General features: G+C 36.1%; 1 protein-coding gene across 15 annotated transcripts in view; it reads right to left on the bottom strand.

Moving 5' to 3' along the window:
* Positions 1–26,481, bottom strand: part of PLEKHA5 (pleckstrin homology domain containing A5) — a 238,784-nt gene that overhangs the window by 40,607 nt on the left and 171,696 nt on the right. For 9 of the 15 annotated variants that reach the window (XM_046011536.1, XM_046011537.1, XM_046011539.1 and 6 more), the window contains 4 exons: positions 24,516–24,599; positions 21,827–21,946; positions 20,962–21,015; positions 3,858–3,938 (listed from right to left, as the gene is read on the bottom strand). In XM_046011536.1, the coding sequence (XP_045867492.1) occupies positions 3,858–3,938; positions 20,962–21,015; positions 21,827–21,946; positions 24,516–24,599 (339 nt within the window). Of the gene's footprint in view, positions 1–3,857; positions 3,988–20,961; positions 21,016–21,826; positions 21,947–24,515; positions 24,600–26,481 lie in introns of those variants that run through there. The other 6 variants (XM_046011545.1, XM_046011547.1, XM_046011546.1 and 3 more) reach the window with 2 other exon arrangements.

The following is a 26,481-nucleotide window of genomic DNA, read 5'->3' as shown; positions in this document are numbered from 1 at the left end:
TATTTATTTGTCAGAGAGAGCGAGCGAAATGCGAGCACACAAGCAGGAGGAGCGGCAGGCAGAGGGAGAAGCAGGCTTGCTGCCCAGCAACAAACCCCATGCGGAACTCTATCACAGGACACTGGGATCATGACCTGAGTCGAAGGCAGTGGCTTAACCAACTGAGCCACCCAGGCATCCCTTAGTATACTGTTTTTATTTAGGAAATCTTACTGCATATTCATTTTCACATCGGTTGGCAAATTAATAAAAAATGTGTATTGTGTTATCATTTAGGAGTGATAGATCCTTATAGCCATATAAATATATTGCACAGTAAGTTAGATTTATTTCATTGTTTCTCTATTTTTAGTACCATTAAAAAATTTATTTGAACTTTTTTTTCAAATTATTCAATAAAAATATTCATTATTAGACACTAACAAAATCTTAAAATAATCAGCCTTGCACTACATACTGCTTTTAGCTATCAGAAGAAAAGAATAAGGAAATAAGATTATTGTTTAAATAATTAACTTTTAAGCATGGCCTACTTTTCATTACTGATAATTACTGAGGCTCTTTTTTTTTTTTTTTTAAGATTTTATTTTATTTATTTGACAGACAGAGATCACAAGTAGGCAGAGAGGCAGGCAGAGAGAGGGGGAAGCAGGCTCCCTGCCTAGCAGAAAGCCCGACACGGGGCTCGATCCCAGGACCCTGAGACCATGACCTAAGCTGAAGGCAGAGGCTTTAACCCACTGAGCCACCCAAGTGCCCCTACTGAGGCTCTTCTTAAGATGGGTATAGATTACTTTAAAAATTTCTATTTAGAATTGAAGAAGTTTGCTTACTTACTCATTATTATGAAAATCCTACTAATAAGAAAAAAGCAATTTCATGAATATTCTCATTAAGTTCTGCATAAGAATCATGTTTCATGGCAATACTTTTCATCATTTTTCAAACTCATCTCTAGCAAAAGAAAAAAAATTCTGGGTTTGAATGCTTTTTGAAGTACCTCACGACACTAGAAAAGCAAATGAAAATGGGCTATGTAGAATTTTGAAAGGCTGAGACATGCTCAAGCTTCAATTTGAGAAGTATATTATACAAACTTTATTATTGACATACATACATGAGGATATGTGCTATATTTAGAAAGAGCGTCTTCATAATAAAATATCTAATACTTAAAAATATGGGGCTGGCATTAAATTACTTTTGTTAATAAAAATCTAACTTTCTACAGTATCCTTTTTAAATATACATGTTTTTTAAAATTTATAAATATATATATATAAACCCCAAAAAAGGGCTTTGGGGAAATATCTGATAAAATTAGACATTTTATGAGCACTCAAAAAACGCTCACAGGACTGTAGGTATTTGCTAAAATTAGCTGTACCTTTAAAAACAAGTATTTATTATTATTTTATAAAAACTCTAGTACAGGGGCACCTGGGTGGCTCAGTGGGTTAAAGCCTCTGCCTTTGGCTCAGGTCATGATTCCAGGGTCCTGAGATCGAGCCTCACATCGGGCTCTCTGCTCTGCGGGGAGCCTGCTTCCTCCTCTCTCTCTGCCTGTCTCTCTGTCTAGTTACGATTTCTCGCTGCCAAATAAAAAAAAACAAAAAAACAAAAAAAACCTCTAGTACAAAAATGTAATTGTGAAAGATGGTAGAATGATTATTAAATGTAGAGGAATCTTTCAACACAATGTGCACTGATTTAGCATTTGTTTTGATTCAGCTTTATTTAGGTCCTTTTTATATTACCAATTCTAAAAAAATTCCCACATAGGTAATTTTTCTGATGTCCTCTTTTTTCTAAGAAAATGCAAACATAAAGGTTCTCCTGCAAGAAACCCCAATGGCTATGATTCAGAGTAACAGATCATAAAACATGATATCGCCACTATATTTTCAGTTGTATTTCAGGAACCTATAACACAGCACTGTGATGCAATGTCAGAGAAGCACATTGTAAGAGTGTACAATATAAACTTCCATGAAGATTTCCTTTGGATAATAACATAGTAATGGAAATCTGAAGAAAAAAATAAGATCTAATTGCAGCTGATGCAAATTAATAAACAAGGCTTAGGAAGTGTGTCTGAAGGTCACTGTTATCCACCATTGGTGTCCTGTAACAATTAAGTACTTTATTAATGGCTGATTTTTTAAAAAAGGACTGCCTGAAGACACCTCAACTATATAGGACTGAGAGCCAACAGGGATTATTACCTGGTGATCTCATGCCCATGAATGGGTGCTGATGTTAGCCATTCAGATCTCTTTGTACAATTTTAGTTTTTTTCTTTCAAGTATTCATATACTTAATAAGGAAAGATAATAATGAGGAAATATATTTATATAAATCTATAGTTCTGGTCAGTGATACCAGTATGTAAGACTGCTCTCATACACTGCCACACTTTGGGAGAACTCCAGTTAGAACTTTTAGTGCAACTAGCTAATTTTAATCAGCAATGATTTCTGCATCATCAATCCTGATTACTGATCAATGTAAAAAAGAAAAGCCAATCCAAACCAAACTGAAAACCCAGTCTATTATTCTTACTGAAAATATAACCTATTAGCAACATGCCTTTGATCTCTTGTCATTTAGCATTATATAAAATGATAATGTGACAGCTTCAGTCACCACAGAGAAAGGTACCAATTCCAGAACAAGGGCTAAAGGTTCTCAGCAGTGACATTTTGGAATGAAGTGTCAACGTTCCCCAATCTGGTTACTTTAAAAATACAAAGATTTCATTTTCCTTTGAAAAGTAAAGCTGTTTAACTTTAAATATTTAACACTTCATTTCTTTATTGATAGAAAGCTTTGCTCAGAAATAAGAGTCCCCTCACAGTCCTACCAATCACTGTACGGACCATCAGTGATGCTGATCCCAAGAGGACTAAAGCAAACCAGAGGCCTGGAAAGCCAGAGAGTTCAAGGTGCTTTGTTTTACTAGGTGCTTTTTTGTATTTTAATCAAAATACATTCATTTTTCATGTTAGTTAATTTTTCTTCTTCTGTATGAGTTTTAGAGTATTGTAACAGGTCATAGGCCACAGTAATTTGAAGGTGTTGAAGTGGAAGAAGCTGATGTTGCAAAACACAGAGCTAAAAACATTTAGACTATGAAATACAAAAAAAAAAAAACCCAAAAAACCAAAAGCTGGATAGGAATGTATAAAATGACTTCTTTTGCAGATCTGCAGATTACGAAGGTCCTAAATTAAAGCCAGCCAGCTCCATGGCATCTATTTTGAGTCAGGGAAAAGAATGAGGTAAGATGATGTATATGATAGCACAAAAATGACAGATAAGAATACAGGGAGAAGATATTCCCAGTATGTCAAGAAGTAGCTCTCTTTAGGTCTTACTATACCACAGTATAGAAACTAGATTTCAATAACTCCCATACAAATATTATCTATTCCTAAGAGTGGGGTGGGGTAGGGTGGGATGGGGGCTGTCCCTAAAAGGAAGAAAAGATTTTTTAAAACTTTTCCCTAGAAATCAGTTCTAAGGCTTTTAGAGTTAACCGAAATTAATGGCAATCTAGTAAAAATTTTGCAAATGTACTGCAGACCTCCAAGTACATATCAATCAAATACTCTGCACAAAAACTTCAGGAAAATGGCACACTTAATATTCAACAGCAAAATGTTCAGCAAAGCCATGCTAAGAATACTGCAGCATCTTAAGAAGCATGGATGAATTGCATTTTTCCAAATAGACAGAAACAAAAAAATGAAATAAGAAAACACTAATGTTATGAGTAACTCTGGGGGTAAACCAAAACTGTCACTGAGGGATTTTGCAGATGATAAAGCAGTATCATTCACTGTCCGAGACCTTACTTGCTGGTACAGTTGGGGTCTTAGCGCCGAGTTCTCAATCATTGTGTGAACCATGGTGATAATAGGTTCATTTTCTTTCATCTATTTCAAATCAGGAGGAGCATACAGCAAACATCAGTTTACAGCACAGCTAGATTTGAAAGACGACACTGTAAATATAGCCTCTACTTTAATATCTTCCTAATAGTGCAGTTGTTTACATTTTACCCCAAGGTTGTACAGATTTTAACTTATATAAACCATTTCAAGCAAGTATTAAATGCTGTAAAATACTTCCCAGGTTATAGAAAAGCTTACTAATTGCAATATTGCTGCAACTAGGTTTTACTTTATAAATATAATGAATATAGTGGATGAATATTCTTACACATGCTAGGATAGATGATAAAGCATCATGCCTTATTCAAAGAATAAATTATAGGATGAAAACCTACTTAAAAGGAGAAAACAGTATCACTTAATTGATTACTTATTTAGTAAAATAGCTTAAAACGATACTCAGTTCTTTGTGTAACTGATCAGAAAAATATTAGTTTTTTTGTATTAAAATTTTATAATACTCAGTATATCTTGTCATTTAGATAATCACATATTTCACTAAGGTTAATTTTGATAGACATCTGTACACACTCTGCTTTGGATCTTCTTACAGTATAACACAACATGCAGAATTACTTCAAGGACATGCAAACTAAAATTTATTGAGCAAAGACTTGATGTATCTCCCTGGTTCCTAAAAAGGCTGAAACGATGTTTCACATTTCCAGCTAATGTTGTACTTAATTACTGCCTCTAGAAAAATATTTGTTTTAGGAGTTTCTGGACTCAAGAGATAAAGCATTCAAAAGAGAATCATCATAATATACACAGAGTAAAAGGCCAATGATGTTGTACCATTTAAGCAAACAAGTTTGTTTATAATTGCAATGTGCAACATGTACTTGACATGATTTTCACCCTGCAAATTATAGAAAATAAGCATTTTATTACAGTTAACAAATGCTACTTTACTGATTCCATTAAATCTACAATAAAAGTTTACTAATCTTGAGACTAATAGATGCATAATGTAAGTAAAAGATAAATCCTGAAAAGTGTACATCTAGACAATTTTATTTTCAGCCTAGTTACAAATATTTCACATCAATAAAATGTTTTGATGGTCAAATTAGAAACTGGTGACTGGTTTAATTTTTTTTTAAAGTTTTATTCAACCTAAATAATTTATTAAAAAAATAATTTATTTTAAGATCTCAACATCTGCATATCATTTAAATATAAACTTCTTTTTCTCCTCTGCAATGCTATCTAGTAAGGGACTAAGGCATTTATAGGTGACATTTCATGTACACAAGAAACAGATGTGTTGATATGCAGTTCAGGGCAATTTTTTTACAGTGTTGGAAAGTAACTTATAAAAATAGACAACTACAGATGTAAATTTACTTTAGGAGAAAAAAATTTTTATCCTGGGAATTTAAGACCTCTTTATGCTTTCATGTGCCTTCTATGGAGAAAAAAATTTTTATCCTGGGAATTTAAGACCTCTTTATGCTTTCATGTGCCTTCTATGTTTTAAGGGAATGTTAGTTATCTTAGTCAAATGTAGATCTTGGATTAAGTACAACTGCTTTTTGTTTGTCTTACTCATTTGACTATACTGATACACACTTTATATAACACAGTAAGCTTAAGTCCCTATCCACTTTAAATTTTAATTTTCAAAGCAATCTCATCATTACTATTTTTCCAATAGCATAACATGGAATAGTCAAAATAATACTGGACTCAAATATTTTTGCATTGGGTGAAGGTCAGGAGCATGAATGTTTTAAGAAGTAACAGAGATCAAAGAGTATCCAAATGTAAATGATACTCAAGGTCAAATTGAAATTGCCCATCAAGTCTTGGAAACCTGGCACTACTGGTCAGACCTTGTGCCAAATGGCTAGGTCTATACGGCTCACACCTCCAAGTGGTGCTTTAATATAGTACAGATTAAGGACAAATGTTCATATTCTAAGGCTGGCAAATTTCCTTGAAGGGACAATATGGTTTCTACAGAAGGGTAATCAAGCCTGACTTATTTTGTGGACTACTTTGAGAGGGTAAATATGCACATCTATCAAGGGATACCATATTTGTGATTTAAAAATGTCTGTTTGATTTACACGTCAAAGCTTATTAAATATTCAGACACTGAGAAGGGTTTTTGGCAAGAAGAACCTAACTTAGGAACAGAAAAACTAAAAGCAAAAATAGTGTTTAAATTATAAAAACTGCAGAGTGTTTCAGAGATCATTTCAGAAATTGACTATTTTTCATTATGAAAAACTTCATACGTATCAAATCCTAGAGTATTAAAATTAGAAGTCATCTCTAGAAACTGACAATTTAGTACTCCAAAGGAATAAAAATGTTAGCATCAATTATTCTGAATTGTGGAACTGTGGATTATTTTTTTCTTTCTCTATACTTTTATCTATATCCCAAGTTTTCCCAAGAGTAGATACTGATTTTCTAATTAACAAAACATTACTAAAGAGTCAAGGATAGGGCGCCTGGGTGGCTCAGTGGGTTAAGCCGCTGCCTTCGGCTCAGGTCATGATCTCAGGGTCCTGGGATCGAGTCCCGCATTGGGCTCCCTGCTCAGCAGGGAGCCTGCTTCCCTTCCTCTCTCTCTGCCTACTTGTGATCTGTCAAATAAATAAAATCTTAAAAAAAAAAAAAAAAGAGTCAAGGATAAAAATATATAAACATGAAATAAACAAAATTAGTTAAATAATTATTTCCTCTGGCAAATACTCTTTGGTGATGCAAAGCTAAGAAAAATCTTAGCACCATGTATTCATATCATGTTCAAGGCTGGGAATTAAGGTGGGAAGAAACCTACTAGATTTGTCTGGTGTAGTAAGGTCCTGATATAGAAGAATTCTTTTTTTTTTTTTTTAAGATCTTATTTATTTATTTGACAAAGAGAAATCACAAGAGAGGCAGGCAGAGAGAGAGGGAGAAGCAGGCTCCCCGCTGAGCAGAGAGCCGGATGTGGGACTCGATCCCAGGACCCTGAGATCATGACCTGAGCCGAAGGCAGAGGCTTTAACCCACTGAGCCACCCAGGCGCCCCTGATCTAGAAGAATTCTTATAAACCTTTATTCTGTCTTAGGAATCTGTATCCATATCAGAAATTTATTAGAAAAAATGTTAACTAATTTAAAAAAGTAAGCTACCCAACACATTTGTAAATACATAACTACCTGTAATACCGTTTCTACCCTTTTTATTATTACTTGAGAAATCAAAATTCAAGTTTAGACCAGGATTCTTAACCCACATACATACCACTTGAGGAACTTGAAAAGAATATAGATATCCTGATTCCCAGATAATTCGAATGAACAATTTGAGAATCTTTGATGTCATTAAAATACCAAAGTGACAGGATGGTCTAAAAATTCCTTTGCCAGAACTATGATGTTTTCATAGTGTTAAAGTAAAACATAATTTGGTAACAGTGCCTGTTCTTCAGCTCATATACTTCATGGGATTCCATTTTACTAATAATGATCCCATAAACTCAAGAGATGGGGTAAGACTATCCATGGAAAGATAGAAGCAGTGGGATCATTTCGGATTTTCTGAGGGCAATACACCTACCTAACCAAGAGCTGTTAGGACAACTAACCAGTGGGCTGTTCATAATTTGAAAGGGAGTGTTCCTGTGTGTGGTGGCTCTCTCTTTGCATGTGGTGTGTGACAGCTGGAACCTGAATGCAATCATCAAGAGCCCATACAATGAGTTTGGTCCCTATTTAACAATTTCGCTGATCTGACTGAATATTCACTGTTTCCAGATTTATTGAATTGGAAATAGTGGATCTGCTTTATCTCCAAATATATTCTAGAAACAGGCTAGCAGTCCCTTTCACTAAAATACCCCTCAAATATTCTGTATTTAGGGGCGCCTGGGTGGCTCAGCGGGTTAAAGCCTCTGCCTTCAGCTCAGGTCATGATCCCGGGGTGCTGGGATCGAGCCCCGCATCGGGCTCTCTGCTCCACAGGGAGCCTGCTTCCTCCTCTCTCTCTGCCTGCCTCTCTGCCTACTTGTAATCTCTATCTGTCAAATAAATAAATCTTTAAAAAAAAAAAAAATTCTGTATTTAATATTTGGAAACTAGCTTCTTTTTTATTAAAGATCTTATTTGTTGATTTATTTGACAGAAAGAGACATACACACAAGCACAAGGAGCAGGAGAGGGAGAAACATGCTTCCCACTGAGCAGGTAGCCCGATCCCAGGACCCAGGATCATGACCTTAGCTGAGGGCAGATGCTTAACTGACTGAGCCAACTAGGTGCCCTGAAACTAACTTGTTTCTAGAACTTACACCAAAACAGCATATTACATCTGACTTTGGTTATGTAAACATTATGATAGCTTTTCAGTTAAATAGTAAATAATGACATAAAAAAATACATAATGCATAATACAATGAGCAAGTTGTAATTTCATGCTCAAGTTCAAAAAAAAAAAAAAATCCAGTAATTCTCTTCTGATTTGAATACAAGGATCCTAGATGGTATTAAGTTAGTGGTGTTAACAGCTGATGTCTTTTGTTTTAGAGAATCAGAGTAAGAGAAAGACTGATTAGTACATGGAAGATGTTCAGGGATTCACTTGAAAATGAGTTCAATGCTTCACTTCCAAATACTTCAATTCCCTTTGAAGTGATAGGTAATATAAGTTTAGGTTTCAGGTAATTATGATAAATTATAAAACTATTAATAAGACTCACCATTTTATAGTAATAAAACGTAAGTGGAAATGTCTTGGAAATACACTTAGGTAATGTCGATGTATTTGTTTACAACAAAACCACATATTTTTACTTAAGCTTTTAAGTCCAAATGTTTAGAAAAACTATCTAGAAAGTCTGGTACTAAATTCCAGACTCTCTCAGTTTTGAGGGATGCTGGGCTAATATGAACATAAAGTATCCTTTGATGTTACTATCGGAAATATCTTGACTTAAAAACCCATCACTTGCAATAGAAAATGGAGGCTCTTACTGCTAGGATAAATGAGGCAGAAGAGAGAATTAGTGATATAGAAGACCAAATGATGGAAAATAAAGAAGCTGAGAAAAAGAGAGATAAACAACCACTGGATTACGAGGGGAGAATTCAAGAGATAAGTGATACCTTAAGACGAAACAGTATTAGAATAATTGGGAATCCCCGAAGAAGAAGAAAGAGAGAGGGGCAGAAGGTATATTGGAGCAAATTACAGCAGAGAACTTCCCTAATTTGGGGAAGGAAACAAGCCTGAAAGTTCAGGAGTCACAGAGAAGAAAAAAAAAAACACACACACAAAAACAACAAAACAAAACAAACAAACAAAAAACCCAGCACCAAAAAACCTTCTCAATACAATCATATGTAACTATGTCATACTTTCTAGGATCTTGAACAGAACTTCCCAACTGACACCTGTGGGCAGGGAATGGAATACAGGTGTATGCAGATAGGGACCACCTCAGTCCTCAGTGGGCCTAACATGCTCCTGACAGCACCTCCTCCAGTTCCCTCCAAGGTGCTGTATAAATACTGTCACTTTCTATGTGTGCCATACACGAGAAAGGTTAGAGAGCACTAAGACAGTGTTCTTATTTCAGAAAAACTATGCTTTACGTCTTTGGTGTTTCTTGGGATAAATATATTTACCTCAATAGTTCTCAAACCTGATGGAAAAGAAAAAAAAATCACCTATGGACATTTAACACGGTATCAAGGGCTGGGCTCTGGCAATTCTAACTGGGGATTAGGGAAAGAAGAGCCCTAAGAATTATACTTGCTTTCTGTCTTTCTGAAGGAGGTCCACTGATAGTTCTGACAGGAAATCAGGCTTCATAACCATGGTCCCATCTTGGCACTAGCTCAAGTAATTCAGGACTAATTCAACTGTCCCCCAATAAAGACTTTTTCAAGGTCTTGATGAGTCGGTACTAAATGTTAATCAAGTTATCTGCACAAATACCAAAAGATGAAAAATTCCAAACTAATTATCTAAATGCAAGTATTACATCTACATTAAAACAACTATCTTTATATGAGATAAAACATTAAGATATTAAACCCCCTTAAAAAAATCAACTGACTCTCATTATTAATAATATTGGTGGACTCATCAGAGTCATGGGGGACCTGCGATGTCAAGAATCCTACTGCCAGTTGTCCTATTTATTTAGCAACTCCTAAATACAAGTTTCAAAGTCTTTATCTTGGAAATTAGATGAGCTACTAATGCAGAAGGAACAGGATATTCTAACTCATGAGATAAATGCTCCTGAATAATTTTGGGGTAAATGACAGGAAAGAGAAAGATTAGCAGTGAGCATAGTCAAGACAGTCATTCATATAATTTATCCTTAGAGGAGATTAATTCTTGAATCCTCCTTTAAATATAAGAAGTGGTTATGTAGTGGCTTAATTGGTCTTTAAAAGTTTATATAATAAATTGTCTAGAATTGTGTTCTGTTGTCTGATAGAACTTTCCGATGATGAAAATGTTCTATATTGGTGTAGTCCAATATTGTAGCCATGTGACTCTTCAGCCCTTTAAATGTGGCTAGTATGACTGGGGAAAAGAATTTTATTTTTATAAAAATGTAACTATTTTAAATGTAAATTTAAGTAGTTACATATGGCCAGTGGCTATGATATTAGATAGCAGGCTTAGAAATTCTAGACAAGTAAATTCAGTGTAATTTTTTTCCCTGATCTGGATCTTATTCCCAGAAGGGGAAAACATTTGTTCAAGCTCTGTCTTGTAATTGAGTTTGAGTCTGAATGCTGTGCTAACAGCTTCCTCCTTTTTTGGAGCAGGCAGTCTGGATGACTCCTTTGTACCCCACAGAGCTTTTGTCCTGATAACCAATGAGAAGACTCATTTCTGTGCTGTCATTTTCCATTTAAATGGAAAATGGACTTTTCCCGAGTTCTTAATGACTTCTTAGGAAAAGAATTTTTAAGTTGAGAATCTGTCTTAACAATAGCAAAAACCCCTGATGGCCTAATCACTGAAGAATTCATTTCTCAAGAATGTCCTCCTGCGTCTAGATCAATAAACTCTTAAGAAGTGTGGCAAGACTAAAATGCTAAAGAATTTGACATGCCTAGGGTGAAGCTTTGAGGAATGCAGGGGTCTTTATAAACAGGTCATTTAGATAATGACAATGTAAATGCCTTCCACTCTCACTCCAGGAACATCTGAAAGTCCAAGAACCTGAGATTGAAGGGTATGACTACCTATTGAAACTATTCATTGTTTAACAGGGAGCAGGGAAATTTGAAGTGACTTTTTAAATAGAGGAATGTAAATAAGTCTCTTTATAACTGATGGGGCTGGAGGTCTATTACTGTGAAAATCATAAAGCAATCTGAATAAACTGTCCATGCTATATAGGCTTTCTAAAAGTAAAGCTTTGGGAAAGTATTACTACTATTATATATTCAGAAGAATCAATGGTACTTAAAAGATGCAGCTAGACAATATAATATTTTCTCTTTTTCTTTTCCAAGGGAGAAAGATGGATTAAAAAAACAAAAACAAAAAAGGAACAACAAATTGGGACACTAACATAGGAGTCAAACATACCTGACACTCCCTTACGGGAAAAAGCAGAAGCATTTCTAAACTGGATGATACAGTAAGTATTGGTTTCAGGATCACCGATTATAAGGCCCACTTATTGAGAAACATTATAAAAATACCCCGAGCCCAGCAGGAAAAAAGGAGGGTAATCTCTGTACTCACAACATCACTTACTGCTGGATTTTTAGAGCACCCACTTTGAGATATATATACCTCTGGTATATTTTGAAGAAAACTTTGAAGGTCTCAGGTAATGTCTTTCTAAATAATTTAGTTATATAATTTATTCACAGTAAGTTTCACCCTTTTTTACCAAGGGTCCTTTAAGTTATTTATTTATTTTTTTAATTAAAATCCTTTTGGCTATAGGATAAACTTTACAGATCTGATTTTTGCTTTGGTGGCTTAAACTATTTTCCTTATTTAATGACCCATTCTTTTTTTTTCTTTTCATTTTTTATGAACCAAGGTGACATTTTAATGCTCTATAAAAAAGCAAAGTTACATATCAAATATCCACTATACTAAGAGGATTTTATGACTCATTCTTTTACTTTAAAAAAAATTATTTATTTATTTGACAGAGAGAGACAGTCAGGGAGGGAACACAAGCAGGTGGAGTAGGAGAGGGAGAAGCAGGCTTCCCGTCAAGCAGGGAGCCCAATGCAGGGCTTGATTCCAGGACCCTGGGACCATGACCCGAACCGAAAGCAGGAGCCTAACAACCGAGCCACCCAGGCGTCCCTAGTGACTCATTCTTAACCACTGTTTCTTCAGCTTCAGGGAATACATTATTATCTGATGCTACTACCATTTTTATTCCTAGGATTCACAGGCAGCCAAAAACAGTAAAAGAACTCAAAATCCACTTTGTAAAAATGTATTATTGTGTGTATGATGTTTAATACAGTTGTATTTTTCTCTTCTTTGCATGTATTTTAACGATACCATTTTTAATTTTTAAAAAAGATTTGAGGGAGAGAGAGCAAGAGAGAAAAGGAGTAGGGGGGAAGGGACAGAGGGAGAAGGAGAAGCAGACTCCCTGCTGAGCAGGGAGCCCGATTCAGGGTGCAGGGGCTCAATCCCAGGATCCTGGGAATCATGATCTGAGCTGAAGTCAGACACTTAACGGACTGAGTCACCCAGGTGCCCCATCATTTTAAAGGGACAAACATTCTAAGAGTGAAAATCTGGTATCTCTGTTAGTAAAAAAGGTTATTTGTTTTGGCTGTGGGTAAATCTGCTCTAAAATATATTCGCGCTTTAACTCAAAGTTAAAATATCTTCTAGACACAAGGACCTGGGTTTTATTAATAGGAATTGTATTCTGAGTTACAACTGGCACTGAATAGCAGATTTCCTACCATTAATTTAAAGATTTATCAGCTTTAGGATCAAAATCCTAGTTAATCTTAAAAATGATTTTGGCCTTTATGCTCAACTTTATTCCCTTCCTGGGCTTTGAAAATAATTAAAGAATTCTACTTTATAGAATTTATAGTAAAAAAAAAACTATAGTAACTCTATAGAATTTATAGTTAACTTCCTGCCTTACACACTGAGCTCCATAAATCTTTGCTGAATGAACATTCTGAAAAAATTAATAAAAATGAGAAAGAAAGAAAAAAGCTAGTCTTTGGGCTACAAAAATATCTGCTTTGGTAAATACAAAATAGAACTATATAAATATTGTGCATTTAGGAGGGGTGGGGAAATTGTTTTCATTTCGTCATCTTGTTAGGTAGGAAAATGTTAAGAACAACTCCATTAATTTTGAAGGAACGCAAGCAGATTTAGATAAAAAGGAAAGAAAATTCCTTAATACAATGTACTCAACCTAGCTATGTGCTTTGGGGCAAAGCATTAATCCCGACTTATGGGAACAAATTCAACTGGCCCACATGCTACAGAATATGCGTATATAAGCAGCCCGGGTGGGATACTGTACATGACAGTGCTCTGGAAACTGCAGTGTTACTTATGCTCTGGACGAACAGGTACTGACTGGGCAGATGCATGATGTAGAGAATGGGATTGCTTTTAAAGCAGTACTGAGAAACAGTGAGCTGCTGGCTGAAGAAAAGGGGCTCTAGGGGAGGAAGTGTTTCACAGGTTGGGGTGGTGGTGGTAGAGGAGTGAGGGTTTGAATGACAAATCGAAAAGAGACCTTATTTTGTAGTAAAAGGTTGGTGAAATTTCTGGAGTTAGCTGAAAGACATAGAGTGGCAGGTGCTTTTAATATGGCCAAAATTTTATAAATGGTAATAAGGAGCTTATTAGTACCTATAGGGTGTTATGATGGCCTCTAATATCCTGAATAAACACCATGCAGGTATTACGTATTCAGATAAAATACCTGTTCAGATAGTTCTACAGAACGTCATGATTTTCCTGTTTTCAATAAATGTTCTTAAAGGACTTTAAATTCAAGTTTCATGGTATTTAAAAAAATATTTTATTTATTTGACGGACTGATCACAAGAAGGCAGGGAGCCAGGCAAAAAGAGGGGGGAAGCAGGCTCCCCGCTGAGCAGAGAGCCCAAATGTGAGGCTCGATCCCGGGACCTAAGATCGTGACCTGAGCTGAAGGCAGAGACACCCAGGCGCTCCATCAAGGTTTCATGCTATTTTAAACTTTAATTGTGATGGTGTTGGGAGATAAAACAGTAGGAGAACATACTGTAACTCCAAGAAGCTTTCTGATTTAATTCTTCCATTTTTTTATACATGTGTATAATTTCTACCCTTAGAGTGGCAGAACAGGACGGTCATATTTTAGAGCCTTCTAGGTAGGCTGCCATTGGTTTTTCTTTTCATCGTCTAGGCAATCAGACCATCCAAAACTGTTGTCAGGTTCTCCTACCCATAGCTGGAAGAGAAGACTGGGTCTCTCTTTTTTCTTTTCCCTTGAGGGCTTAAACCACTTTGAGTTCTAAATCTAAGGCAATAACTAAAATAAAGGTCCTGACCCTTCTCAAAGCCAGGGAGCTCTTCCCCAAGGATGAGCAGCTCAATAAATGTTACACCAATGATGTTAAAGGTGAACAATATTTTGAACTATTTTTGCTTTTAGTTTTTTGGTCAGGGAACTGAAGGATAAGATGACAATCCAAATTTTGGACACGCTGGGACTGTACTGAAGGCAGACTGTCCAAGTGCAGATTTCTATGAGCAACTAGAAACACGTAACTGGAAAGGCAGTGATGTGTTTTGGATACCTTTTGTGCCCTTCTCTACATCCTATTAGCCCATCTTTTATTTCCGCTCTTGCTGAGCCAACAACCACTTTGTGCATGGGAACCCACTGGGTGCTCGTGTACGTAAGCGTTACCTCAGTATGCTGGAGAGTTAGTCTCAAGAGGTAACCCTTGCCAGGAGGATGGCGGCCAGTACAGGATGGGCGCTCCTCCTCCTGTTCAGCTGGGCAATTCCGCAGTGTTTCATCAAGTATCAGTCAGATGAGGCCCAACTTGTGTATGGCAGTTGATAATATATTCCCTCCTTCCCTGCTCACTCTACTTCTGTACCTTGTTATCACTTCCCAAAATAAACTTCCTGAGAACAAGCACAAATCAAGGACGCCCACATCACAGACTCTGTTTTCTGGGAGTAATCCAGGGGCTAAAGATGAAGAGTAACTAAGAGAAAACTAGTAAAATGATGTGTAGGTGAATGCTCAGAGGAGGGAACACTGAAAACCAGAAAACTTCTGGGGCGCCTTGGTGGCTCAGTCAGTTAAGTGTCTGACTCTTAATCTCAGTTCAGGTCTTGATCTCAGGGTCATGAGATCAAGCCCCCTGATGGGCATGGAGTCTGCTTAAAAAACAAAACCAAAAAAGAAAACCAGAGAACTTCCCCAGTTAAGGCTGAGATGAGTGAAAACAGCAAAAAGGTACAGATTAGGGACGCCTGGGTGGCTCAGTTGGTTAAACCGCTGCCTTCGGCTCGGGTCATGATCCTGGGATCCTGGGATCAAGTCCCGCGTCGGGCTCCTTGCTCGGCAGGGAGCCTGCTTCCTCCTCTCTGCCTGCTTGTGTGTACTCTCTCTCTCTGACAAATAAATAAAATCTTTAAAAAAAAAAAAAGGGACAGATTACAGATATTCTGTATCATGTAACTAGCAGGGTTAATAAATGTTAAATAACATATTTTCATTTTTCTAGTATCTTTAGCTTGCTTTTGCCAAATGCTTATTCTATTCACCCTGGAAACATTCTCTATCAATCATTCCTAAAAACAGAAGCTCCAAGACCCCTTGAAATATTAGAGAAAATGGGATCCTGCCTAATAGCTCCACAGAATGAAGTTGCTGAATTGACAGGAACAATGAAAGCCATCAAGAATCTTTTCAATCATCTTGTTAGCATTTCTTCCCTTATAGGGAGGCTGTCTTTCATGCACACAAAGAACAAAATGCAAAAAAGTATTCTTGGGTTTTTACCTTGAATGGTTTCAGTACCAATGACATACATTCTATTAATTGTTCCTTTTTACATTTCTCTTGGCATAAGTATGTTTAAAAGTGGTCAGACTGTGTCTACATAGTTTCATTTCTTGAAAGGCTATCTCAATGCTACTACAAAACGTTTGCAAATTAGAAAGTTTAGCTTACTCTTCAGGGTGTTTTAAAAGTTAGTATTAAAATAAAGTGAGTTTCTTATCTTCCCCACAAGCATTTGAGGATACGTAAAAAAATGTACTGATAAAATAAGACAGATTTAGCTATTGATTCTTGGAATTCTTAAACATTTTTATACAACAAAGAATACCATGGGTACGCGTGGGCTGTATTTTTCTTTTTATTTTGGAAAATTCTTTTGTTATGGCAAACTGGTTTGTCAGGAGAAATTTAGAGTTTTTCTATGAGAATTTGAAGATAATGAGATCCTTTAGCCATCTGATGGTAAAGAATATACTCTTTGATGCTATATTCGGAAACAACTTAAATATGTTCTAGCGGCAAGGACACAGCTCCAGCTGGGTAGAAGTAAATCAATTTCACTAATTATTGGAACAGAGGAATATTCTTTTCACAAAGAGCTTTTGAGTACATGGGGAAGAGGCAACCCCCAACACAAATGCGGCTGATGGAGGTATGTCTCTTCCTTTTCCATTCTAAAGCAAATGTTTCTGGTACAAGTAACCATAATGATTCTTAAAGGGAGAGGGGTAAAGGCAGAATGCCATAATTTTAAGGGCAATTCGTAAAAGCAATTTAATGTTACAATACAATTTTATATTTGAAAGATGAGAAAAATACTTGCTGCAGTCCCAGTGCAAGTAAAGCTCAGATCTGCAGAAGTCAATCTCCATTTACTGTGGCAAGTATTCTTAGAGGAGGAGATTGGCCACTGGAATGCTGTTAATAGAGTCAGAGTCGGGTGAGCCGGAGCGCTGATGGTGGAGAGGGTGGGCCACATGTTTGGTTTACCCACAAGGAGGCAGCGTGCTTACAAAAGGCTTGTGAAGCAGAGCTCCAAGTTCTCCGAGTCTTCTGTCCATTCCTACCTACCTCCTCATTGCCTGTTTCAGCTCCTAGCGTCTCATTTTGTTATCACGGCCTACACGGAAAGCTGGCAGGAAGGTTTTAGGAAGAAGAGAAAGGGAACACCATCCAAATTTTCTCACAGCTCCTTTTTACTAAGAGGGAGAATTAGAAAAAGCATGTGAGGAAGAAAGAAACATGGAGGGAGGAGCTAAAATAGGGGTGAGGTAAATGGATAAAAGCAAATGGATAAAGGGACAGACACATTCTCATTTCCCCATTGCTATTAATCTTCCCTTCATGACTGACCAAAAAAGTTATGTACTTACTCATTTTCTTTTTTTTTTTTTTAATATTTTATTTATTTATTTGACAGACAAAGATCACAAGTAGGCAGAGAGGCAGGCGGAGAAAGAGGAGGAAGCAGGCTCCCTGCCAAGCAGAGAGCCCGATGAGGGGCTCGATCCCAGGACCCTGAGATCATGACCTGAGCCGAAGGCAGAGGCTTTAACCCACTGAGCCACCCAGGCGCCCCTCATTTTCTAAATAAAATAAAAATAATATAAATATAAAAATAAATAAAAATAAATGAGGTACATAAAGTATATCCAGTTAGCACTACTCTATGTTCATAGGCTGTCTTAAAATTCACAATAATGACAAACCTAGGCTAGTCTTAATAAATGTAGACTGTGAACGGTCTACTAACTGGGCTGTAGAAGCATAAGCAAATGATAATAGTATACTTCAAAATGAAACAAAAAGCAGAAGAAAATCCTACCACATAATTAGTATGGCTTTTGTTATTGTTAAAAACACTTCAGTAGGGGTGCCTGGGTGGCTCAGTGGGCTAAAGCCTCTGCCTTGGCTCAGGTCATGATCCCAGGGTTCTGGGATCGAGTCCCCACATCGGGCTCTCTGCTCTGTGGACAGCCTGCTTCCTCCTCTCTCTCTCTGCCTGCCTCTCTGCCTACTTGTGATTTCTCTCTGTCAAATAAATAAATAAAAATCTTTAAAAAAACAAACAAACAAACAAAAAAAACACTTCAGTACAAGACTCATCTTCAAAATGGTGGTTAATTCGAAGTCAAGCTACAGGGACCAGAAATCAAGATTTTTGGATTGATTGTGTGTAACATGTAGATACTCAGAATTTCAGATAAGGCATTTTTATTTCTCATCTGTTATAATATAAGCATTCTGGTGATAACAGAAATGAATTTACCTCTGAAGCAACTCAGAGACTATACGTGACTCTATTTTTCATGAACTTCAATCATTAAAAACTTTGTTTTGACTATCTCACAAAGGGCAGGAGAGAGAATGCATCTTGTTGCTGGCCTTAGGTTATTCTAATGATTTGAGCCAGGAGAGTAGGTGCTGAAAGTGAGTATTAATTAGCACATGTTTATTTGGTACGTATGATACGTAGTGTAAAATGTGACCAGAGCCTTTTCCTCTGACTTTCAGATTTTAAAATCTACTTTCCAATTTGTAGTTATATAAAAACTGGTGAATCAGTGTATAAACCAGGCAACCAATAATGCCAACAAAAACAACAGATTTGGTAATCTACAATAGGTTACTGGCAGTAACAAGATTAAAAGCTGGAAATGTTTTTTTAAAAGTTGGAAATGTTTGAGCCGAATGAAAAAAATTTCATTAAAGTTCAAAATTATTAAGATTTTTTTCTGTAATAACCTTACTACTGATATAAAATATAGAATGGTTCAAAAGTAAATATTTCATTTACATTAAGTGTAATTATTTAAAACAAATTTTTTTCATTTATTTAAAGAGGGATTTTCTTTAGGAAACCTTAAGGATATTTATTTAGGCATATCTGAATTTCTGGGCAAAGCCACCACCTTATTTCTATAAACTGTCTAATTATATCTAAAAATGGTCCATTTTTTCCCATTAGAAATCATCTTACTCTAATTGTGCAAATAAGCATTCAGATAATTATCATAATTCTTTTTGTTACCACAAAATTTAAAAATTGGACCAATATAATTTTATTTCATGATCTAAGAAATAAAGGCAAATAAAAAGGCAAATTACTGGCAAATCTCTACTGACATGTAGAGGGAATAGAGAGGATCAGTAAAAAATTGAGATTTTTGGAAGCCACCAATAGGACTATTAGCATTATCCTTTCCGACAGCACAGGCTTGGCAGAGTGCTGAGAGAGGACCAAGGGGAACAGAAACTTCAGTTGAATCTGCGTCACTTGGGCAAAGGGCAGAGACAGCTCAACCTGGGAAAGGGAGCTGAGGAGAATCACCTTAGCAAATGGTAGTATTTCCATATACTTACTGAATTTTCCTAGGTTTTTTTTTTTTGTTTATTTGTTTATTCAAGTGACCTCTACCTCCAACTTGGGGTCTGAATTCATGACCAGGAGATCAAGAGTCGCCTGCACTGACTGGGCCAGCTGTCAGTGCTGTGATTTTCTAAAGGCTTATGTCTCTGTACTTCTAGTTTTCATTTACAGAGGTAAGTAATAAATCACAGCGAACCACTAGGTTTATTTCCAGAGATACTACAGAACTTCAGACTTACAGTTATACTGTGGTTTACACCTAATTTTTGTAGTATCCCACTATTATTCAGAACTATCTCTAGCTTTATAGGCAAAGCAGCTTTTATGAAAGTTATTTACCATGTATCTCACAGGCTTTTTGGCAATGTCACATTTTGAGGGAAGACTTATTTCCACCATTTCACTGGCTAACGTGTCTTTATCAGACTGCTTTCAAAGTGTACAATTTAACACTGTGATTAAATTTCAACAGTACCGGTCTCTGGGGTGGAGACTGGAATCTGGAGTCATGAAATGCTGATTTCTAAAGCATTCCCATAGACAAAGTCATGATGAAAACATGTTGTGGGAAAATAAACTATTAAAATTCATTAATATAAAGAAAAGTGGATTTTTTAAATATACTTTTTTATACTTTAAATATCTTAAGTATATTTCTTATAAAAATTAAAAAATGAACATCTTTTAAAGGGTTATCCTAATGCAAAATCCCTCTTTAAATATAACTAAATTAAATAATACACTATTATTTTGTTTTAAGCAGGCAACTATAAATATGTAAACATCTGTCTTACAACATTTTCCACAGTAACCTCTTCCATTTGCTAAAATATTCAAGTCAACATTTTGAAACAAACTAAAACATGTTATAGCTTAATTTATATAGATAAAAAATGCATTCACTGGAAGAAATCCTATGTGTAAGAACATATCAAAAATTCCCATCAAATTAAAATTAAATATTAAGAGAGAGTTTTATAAAAACTAAAATACGCAAATGTCAGTCCCTAGTCATGAACTGCCATTCAGGCCCACTGCTACCACTGAGGTAATTCGAGGAACTATAGGCCTCTGTAAAACTGACTCTATATAGCTTAGCAAAGACCAAACACCAGGAGCAGATGGCAAATAAGGACCAAAGTTATGCAATTAAAAATGACCACCACACTTCTCATCCATAGTTAAATCTCCCTTTGGGAATACAGAGAACACCACACCCACCCCTCTCTCCGTCTTCTAACAAGGCACAGGTACCAAGCTGTGAATGCCTTATTAGAAGACATTCCCGGCTTGGTACCTATTTCTTTAATTAGGTCAACTCCAAAAGGAGATAAGCCTTAATGAGTGTGAGTGTTTTGGGATGAGAAAACGGAAGTTTAGAGAATCCAGGCTCTCAATTTTCCTGTGACCTAGCATCTGCATTGCCCCAACACTCATAACTATCCTTTCTACTTGTTTTTTGTTGTTGTTGTTTGTTTTGTATTTCTGAATTCCCCCTGTTAAGAATCTTATTCTGTCACTTGTAAAAGTCATGCTATTAGCTCTTAAATGACCAAAATATCGGAGTAGCCTGGAAAACTGTACTACATTTCAAAGGTTCTGTTAGGTATAATAAGCAAAAAAATTCTACAAATCCCACCTGATGATCCAAATATATGGTGTTCCTTTGAAGATGATGTGAAAGAATTTCATTCTAGTAGGCATCAATCAAGAAACAAAGGGATAGAGAAAGAGGGTGTAGAATTCATGAAAAGGTCAATTTTGAAATAAGAAAAACAGGTAGTTTACCCCAACCTACTATGTCACAGTACACAACTTTCACATTCATGCTCCCCTGTAAACTACACAGATGACGTATTATAAAATTACACTTAGTTTTGTAAGAAATTAAGTAGACATGCACAGAAGCTAAAATATTAAGCAGAAAAATCCTTCAAATGGCTTTAGCAGACTCAGTGTTAGGAGTTCTACATGTTAATACTTTTCTGCACCATAGTACTACTTCTTTGGATGTTTTTCATATAACCAGAGTCTATTAAACCCTTTGAGAAATGTTTACGTGTGTTCATTCTTTTAATCAAGAATGAAAGAAATATCTTAATCTCTGATATTTAAAAGGCAGTGTTATTACAAGTGTAATCAATTTTCAACTTACTACTTTCTAGGAATTACACCATTTTTCAATATGTTTTATCAGATGTGAAAGCTACAGTATACGGCGAATGATAACACTGTTTTGAAGTCTGTCTGCATTTCCTATCTCATGACCAAAAGTTGGTGCGTGAGCGGGTTGGAAGGCTAGGAAGAAATTCATCCTACCCGTGTGTCCCTTTAATAACGTATAAACAAGTGAATTCTCAAAGGGTCAATAGGAGATCATAATGTCGCTGCAATGATTGTATGGGCTCATGCTCGACACTAACAACACCGATCAAACTGATTAATGAGTGGCTCAGAATCAGTGGTAATGGCAGACGACACATACAAAACTCTTCATAGCTGACCTTCGGGCTGTGGGCCTCAAGTTTCAGCTGCATGAGCTGTGCTAACGTGTGTTCCCGGACACTATTCAGTTCGGCCTGCTGCCGTCTCAGCTTTATTAGCAACAGCGTAAGCTCCTCTGGCTGAAGGAGTACAATTTAAGAATCCAAACAGTGGAAAACAGATTAATTGTTGTTTTAAGTGACAGATATTAAACCAAGATTTCATGGCAAGTTATGACATGGTTATGTTATGGTTGACATCAAACATAGTGCCTAGGCACTCTGATGATAGGTACTACATAAATGCATAGATATCTAGAGAAACAGAAGGAACAGTGTTACTTAAAAGATACAGCAAAACAACAATATATTCAGGCATTTTTTCAGAACTCAAGAGAGAATTAAGTGTTAAGTACAAAAAAGCACAGTGCCAGAAAACCATCAAAAAGTTTTGTAAGTAAGAGCTATTAAATTATTATTACTCAAAGATATTCTAAAACGACGCCTAAGACTTTTACAGCAACAGAATAATACCTGCATGTCCAACACTATTTTAGGGAACAGAAGGTAAATAAAAAGAATTAAACTTCATGTAAAACATGGATGATATCTTTATACCATTAAACTCAGTACCTGGGATCTATTAATTGCTTCCCAGTTACATTATTAAATGTCACTATTGGGGGTTCACAGGATACTTTAAATGACCAAAAGATCAGTTTTTATTTTTTAAGGAAAAAAAAAAAAGACAGCATTTTATACAAAGAGAAAGGTTCCATGAGTATATAAACCCTCTTCCCACACTCTGGGGTAAGCAGAAAACCTTTGATTCCTGATTGGTTACTATGATCCCTACGGGAGATAAATTTTCAAAGGCAGATAAAATTCCTTAACAGGCCAATCTGATATACTTTTCTTTGTTAGAAATGCAATAAGGTATGGTCGTTGGCAGTCTTACAGGTCATAAAATATTATTTGGTGTTTCTCTGAACTTTGCTATGATTAAAAACTGCATAAGAGCCAGAGGGCGACTCATCACCTGAGGGCTATGGTGTGCACTTGAAACTTCCACGCCAAAAAACGTTCCTGAGATGGATCTGTCTTGCCTATATCACAGGGTTAACACGAGCTCTCTTCTATTCTGTTCATTTGCTGCTGTTCTTTTTTTCTTTTCTATACAACAATTTTAAGGGACAGAAGTAATTTTTAACTGTTATATGAAATTATATTAAAAATTATTGCCTTCAGATGAGAAAAATCTCAGAATTAAACCATAGTTACTATGGGATTCTTTAGAAAGAGCCATCGACATGGATAAGACATTAAGGAGTCAAAGAATATTTTTGTATGTCCTAAAGAAGAAATTTCGTAACAGGAAAAGAAGAGCTACTTTTGCTTTGATGACAACCACATCTGGTGACCTCAGGACTATGGGGCGGTCTGTCTTCTGACCACCATATCAAGCTCTTGAGGTCCTGCCACAGAGAAGGTAGGGTTGTGTAAGGGCTTTAGATATTCTAAGACTCAGAGTGACGAAAAGAAGGAATCTCGAGACTCAGGCTTATTATTTGCTGAGTTAAAAAGATAAAGAGATTTTTAAAAGGACAAAAGGTTCTAGTAAGTTTCCTATATACTTAAACTTTGAGGCAAAATAAAAACAGGTACATTTTTGACCTGCACAAAAGGAGGTAATAAGTAAATTTTATCCTAAATATCCACTAGAGGGAGCAAGACAGAAGATAAAAATTCATAATATGATACTTATTAGCATTATCTTATGATATATGTTTCTTTGTCAGATCAATAATCTAATATGTAAAAATTACATTTAAAAGTTTTTAGTTTTAATCAAGTAATATTTATAACCTTTAATAAATAAGCTGCCAGTAGCTTAAAGCCAGAATATCTTCCTTATATCTAAGCACATAAAGGATGAAAAAGGAAATAAAACAATGTCTGCAAAACACATAGAACACGAATTTGTTTTGATTCCTTCAGGAGGACAATTTTAAATGATGAACAACTATCTAGATCCTCAAATCACATCTTCACTGGAACTGAGACTACCTACTGACATTAAAGCACAGATAAAAGAATGCCATTAAAATTAAACGACGCAATGAAAAGTCATCCTTTCTCTTTAATGTGAAGAATAATAGTGTCCTGGTGATAGAACTCCTTCCCAATTTGAACATAACACTGAGGATGAAATGATAATGTAAGTACTTGCTAACACCTCGTGTATTTTTATAGTCTCTCTCTGCATAAATATGTAAATCATTTTTTTCCCTTCTAAAGTAGTTAATCTGTATAAAAATTCACAGCAGAAACTTCTTAAGAGGCCTGTAGTGTGACTACACATGGTCGCCTGCTGGATTTGTTCCACTAATCAACTACTCCAACGTCAGTTTTAAGAACAAAGGAATTAACATTCAATGAAGTAAACAAACCCACTCAGTTTATACAATAAAATCTGAAAATATAATCTTATATTTAGGCATTCAGACATCTAGGGAGACGTATACAGTCTGACAATGAAATGGTTACATGATCTCAGATTCTTCTGATGAGCTTCTCTTTCACGAAAGCTGTTAACAGTTTTTCTTTGGGAGGAACCCCTTATTCAAACTTAGAAGCTCTGTCGGATATGTGCTATCATGTGTAGCACATATATAACCCATGGTATGGTAAATAAAAACACTGAACTCACCGTTTTGCCTTGGAGGCTCTGGGGACTAATAGACTGTAAAGTCAGGCCAGCTGGCATTGACCTCCTGTCAGGTACATAGACATGCTAGGAAAATAAGGGTACAATGTAAGTTCTGTGGTCAATGTCAGTGACAAGAAATCTTTTTACATTATAAAATATCATTGAAAATTTGCTATTACTGCTTACGAATGTAGGTATTAAAAGTTAGTTGCAAAATGGTATCTGAAACTGCATCAATGAACTTTTTATACTGTTAGATTAATACCTACTGGTTTACAGGCATAACTAGGAGAGATAGTGTTCATTTGGTTCCTGACCATGATTAAGTGAATACTGCAATAAAGGGAGTCAAATGAAATTTTTGGTTTCCCAGTGCATGTTAAAGTTATGATTAAACTATGCTGCTATGAAGTGTGCAATAGCATTATGTCTAAAAAATGCATACACCTTAATTAAAAGATACTTTACTATAAAAAATGCTAACTATCGTCTGAGCTTCCAGTGAATTATAAATCACTGATCACAGATCACTGTAACAAATAATAAAACGGTTTGAAGTATTGCGCGAATTACCAAAACGTGACACAGACACAAAGTGAGCAAATGCTGTGGAAGAATGGCACTGACATTTTTGTCAGAAGGACTGGGGCAAACCTTCAATTTGTAAAAAAAAAAAAAAAAAAAAAGAGAAAAAGAAAAATGCAGTATCTGCAAAGTGCAACAGAACAAAGCAGGCCTGTGTTTACGCTCTAAGTGAATTTTTTACCCATCTTTGATTCTGTACTGTCAAACACTGGTTGTGTGGAAAATACTGGATCAGTGAGTTATGCAGATGTTCGCACCACTGGTATACAATATCAGCACCACACATCTGTTAGTACCACCACCGATCCTGAAGCGCCGGAAAGCTGTTAAGTTCACAGTGGCAGATACAACATTTCCAAAATTCTAATTTTTGCATGAAAGCTCCTATTTGTCATCAGTGACAAATACAGTTAGTTGTTTTCCTGGAAGTGACAGGATAACATTTCACTTTGAGATGTGTCTGTCAAATACCAAGTCTGAACAACTACAGTTTGTCTGTCATTCATTCTTCAAGTAAAAGTGGTGTTTCATGAAAAAAGGAGCTAGTCCAGCTTGTACCTCAAATGCACACATCTTTTTCTGTGAGTCAACCCTAATATTAGCACTTTGGTATGCAAGAAAAATGTCTTCAACATATTTCCCATTTCATTACATAGAATATTAAAATGATATATAACAAAAGGTCAAGAGTGAATAAAATTATCTTTTACTGCTTCGTCAAAGGGATTTTTTTTTTTAATATTTTATTTATTCGACAGAGAAATCACAACTAGGCAGAGAGGCAGGCAGAGAGAGAGAGAGGAGGAAGCAGGCTTCTTGCGGAGCAGAGAGCCCGATGTGGGGCTCGATCCCAGGACCCTGGGATCATGACCTGAGCGGAAAGCAGAGGCTTTAACCCACTGAGCCACCCGGGCGCCCCTCGTCAAAGGGATTTTTAGGTGAAACTGCTACTTTATTTCTACTGCAAGTGTGTGGCACGGGAACTTACAGTGACCACCCGAAGTTTGGAGCCACTCCCTTGATTTATGGGAAGGTACCAAAACCCACCGTTGCTTTTGTGCTATTAGAAAATGGTAACACAATGAATATTGTCTTATTGCCATTGAAGAAACAGTTTCGAGCTTATTTATAGACTCCCTGAAAGGGTCATGGGAACCCTCAGAGATCCATGGACATATTTTGGGAACCACTCATCACATCAAGGAAAATGACAGGATAGTTTGAAAGAAAATTTTGGCAATGCTTAAGAAGTTTTTGGGGAGAGAAGCAGTAGACATGAGTTGACAGGGAACTAGATAGCAAGCACACAGTCATCTTATATTTGTTATTGAAACAGATGATAAACTAATACTAATACCAGGAGAACACTTTTCAACCACAC

The sequence above is a fragment of the Meles meles genome, chromosome 7, assembly GCF_922984935.1.
Source record: "Meles meles chromosome 7, mMelMel3.1 paternal haplotype, whole genome shotgun sequence".
Taxonomy (NCBI): domain Eukaryota; kingdom Metazoa; phylum Chordata; class Mammalia; order Carnivora; family Mustelidae; genus Meles; species Meles meles.
The sequence above is the reverse complement of the archived record's forward strand: the minus strand, read 5'-3'. Positions and strand labels throughout refer to the sequence as shown.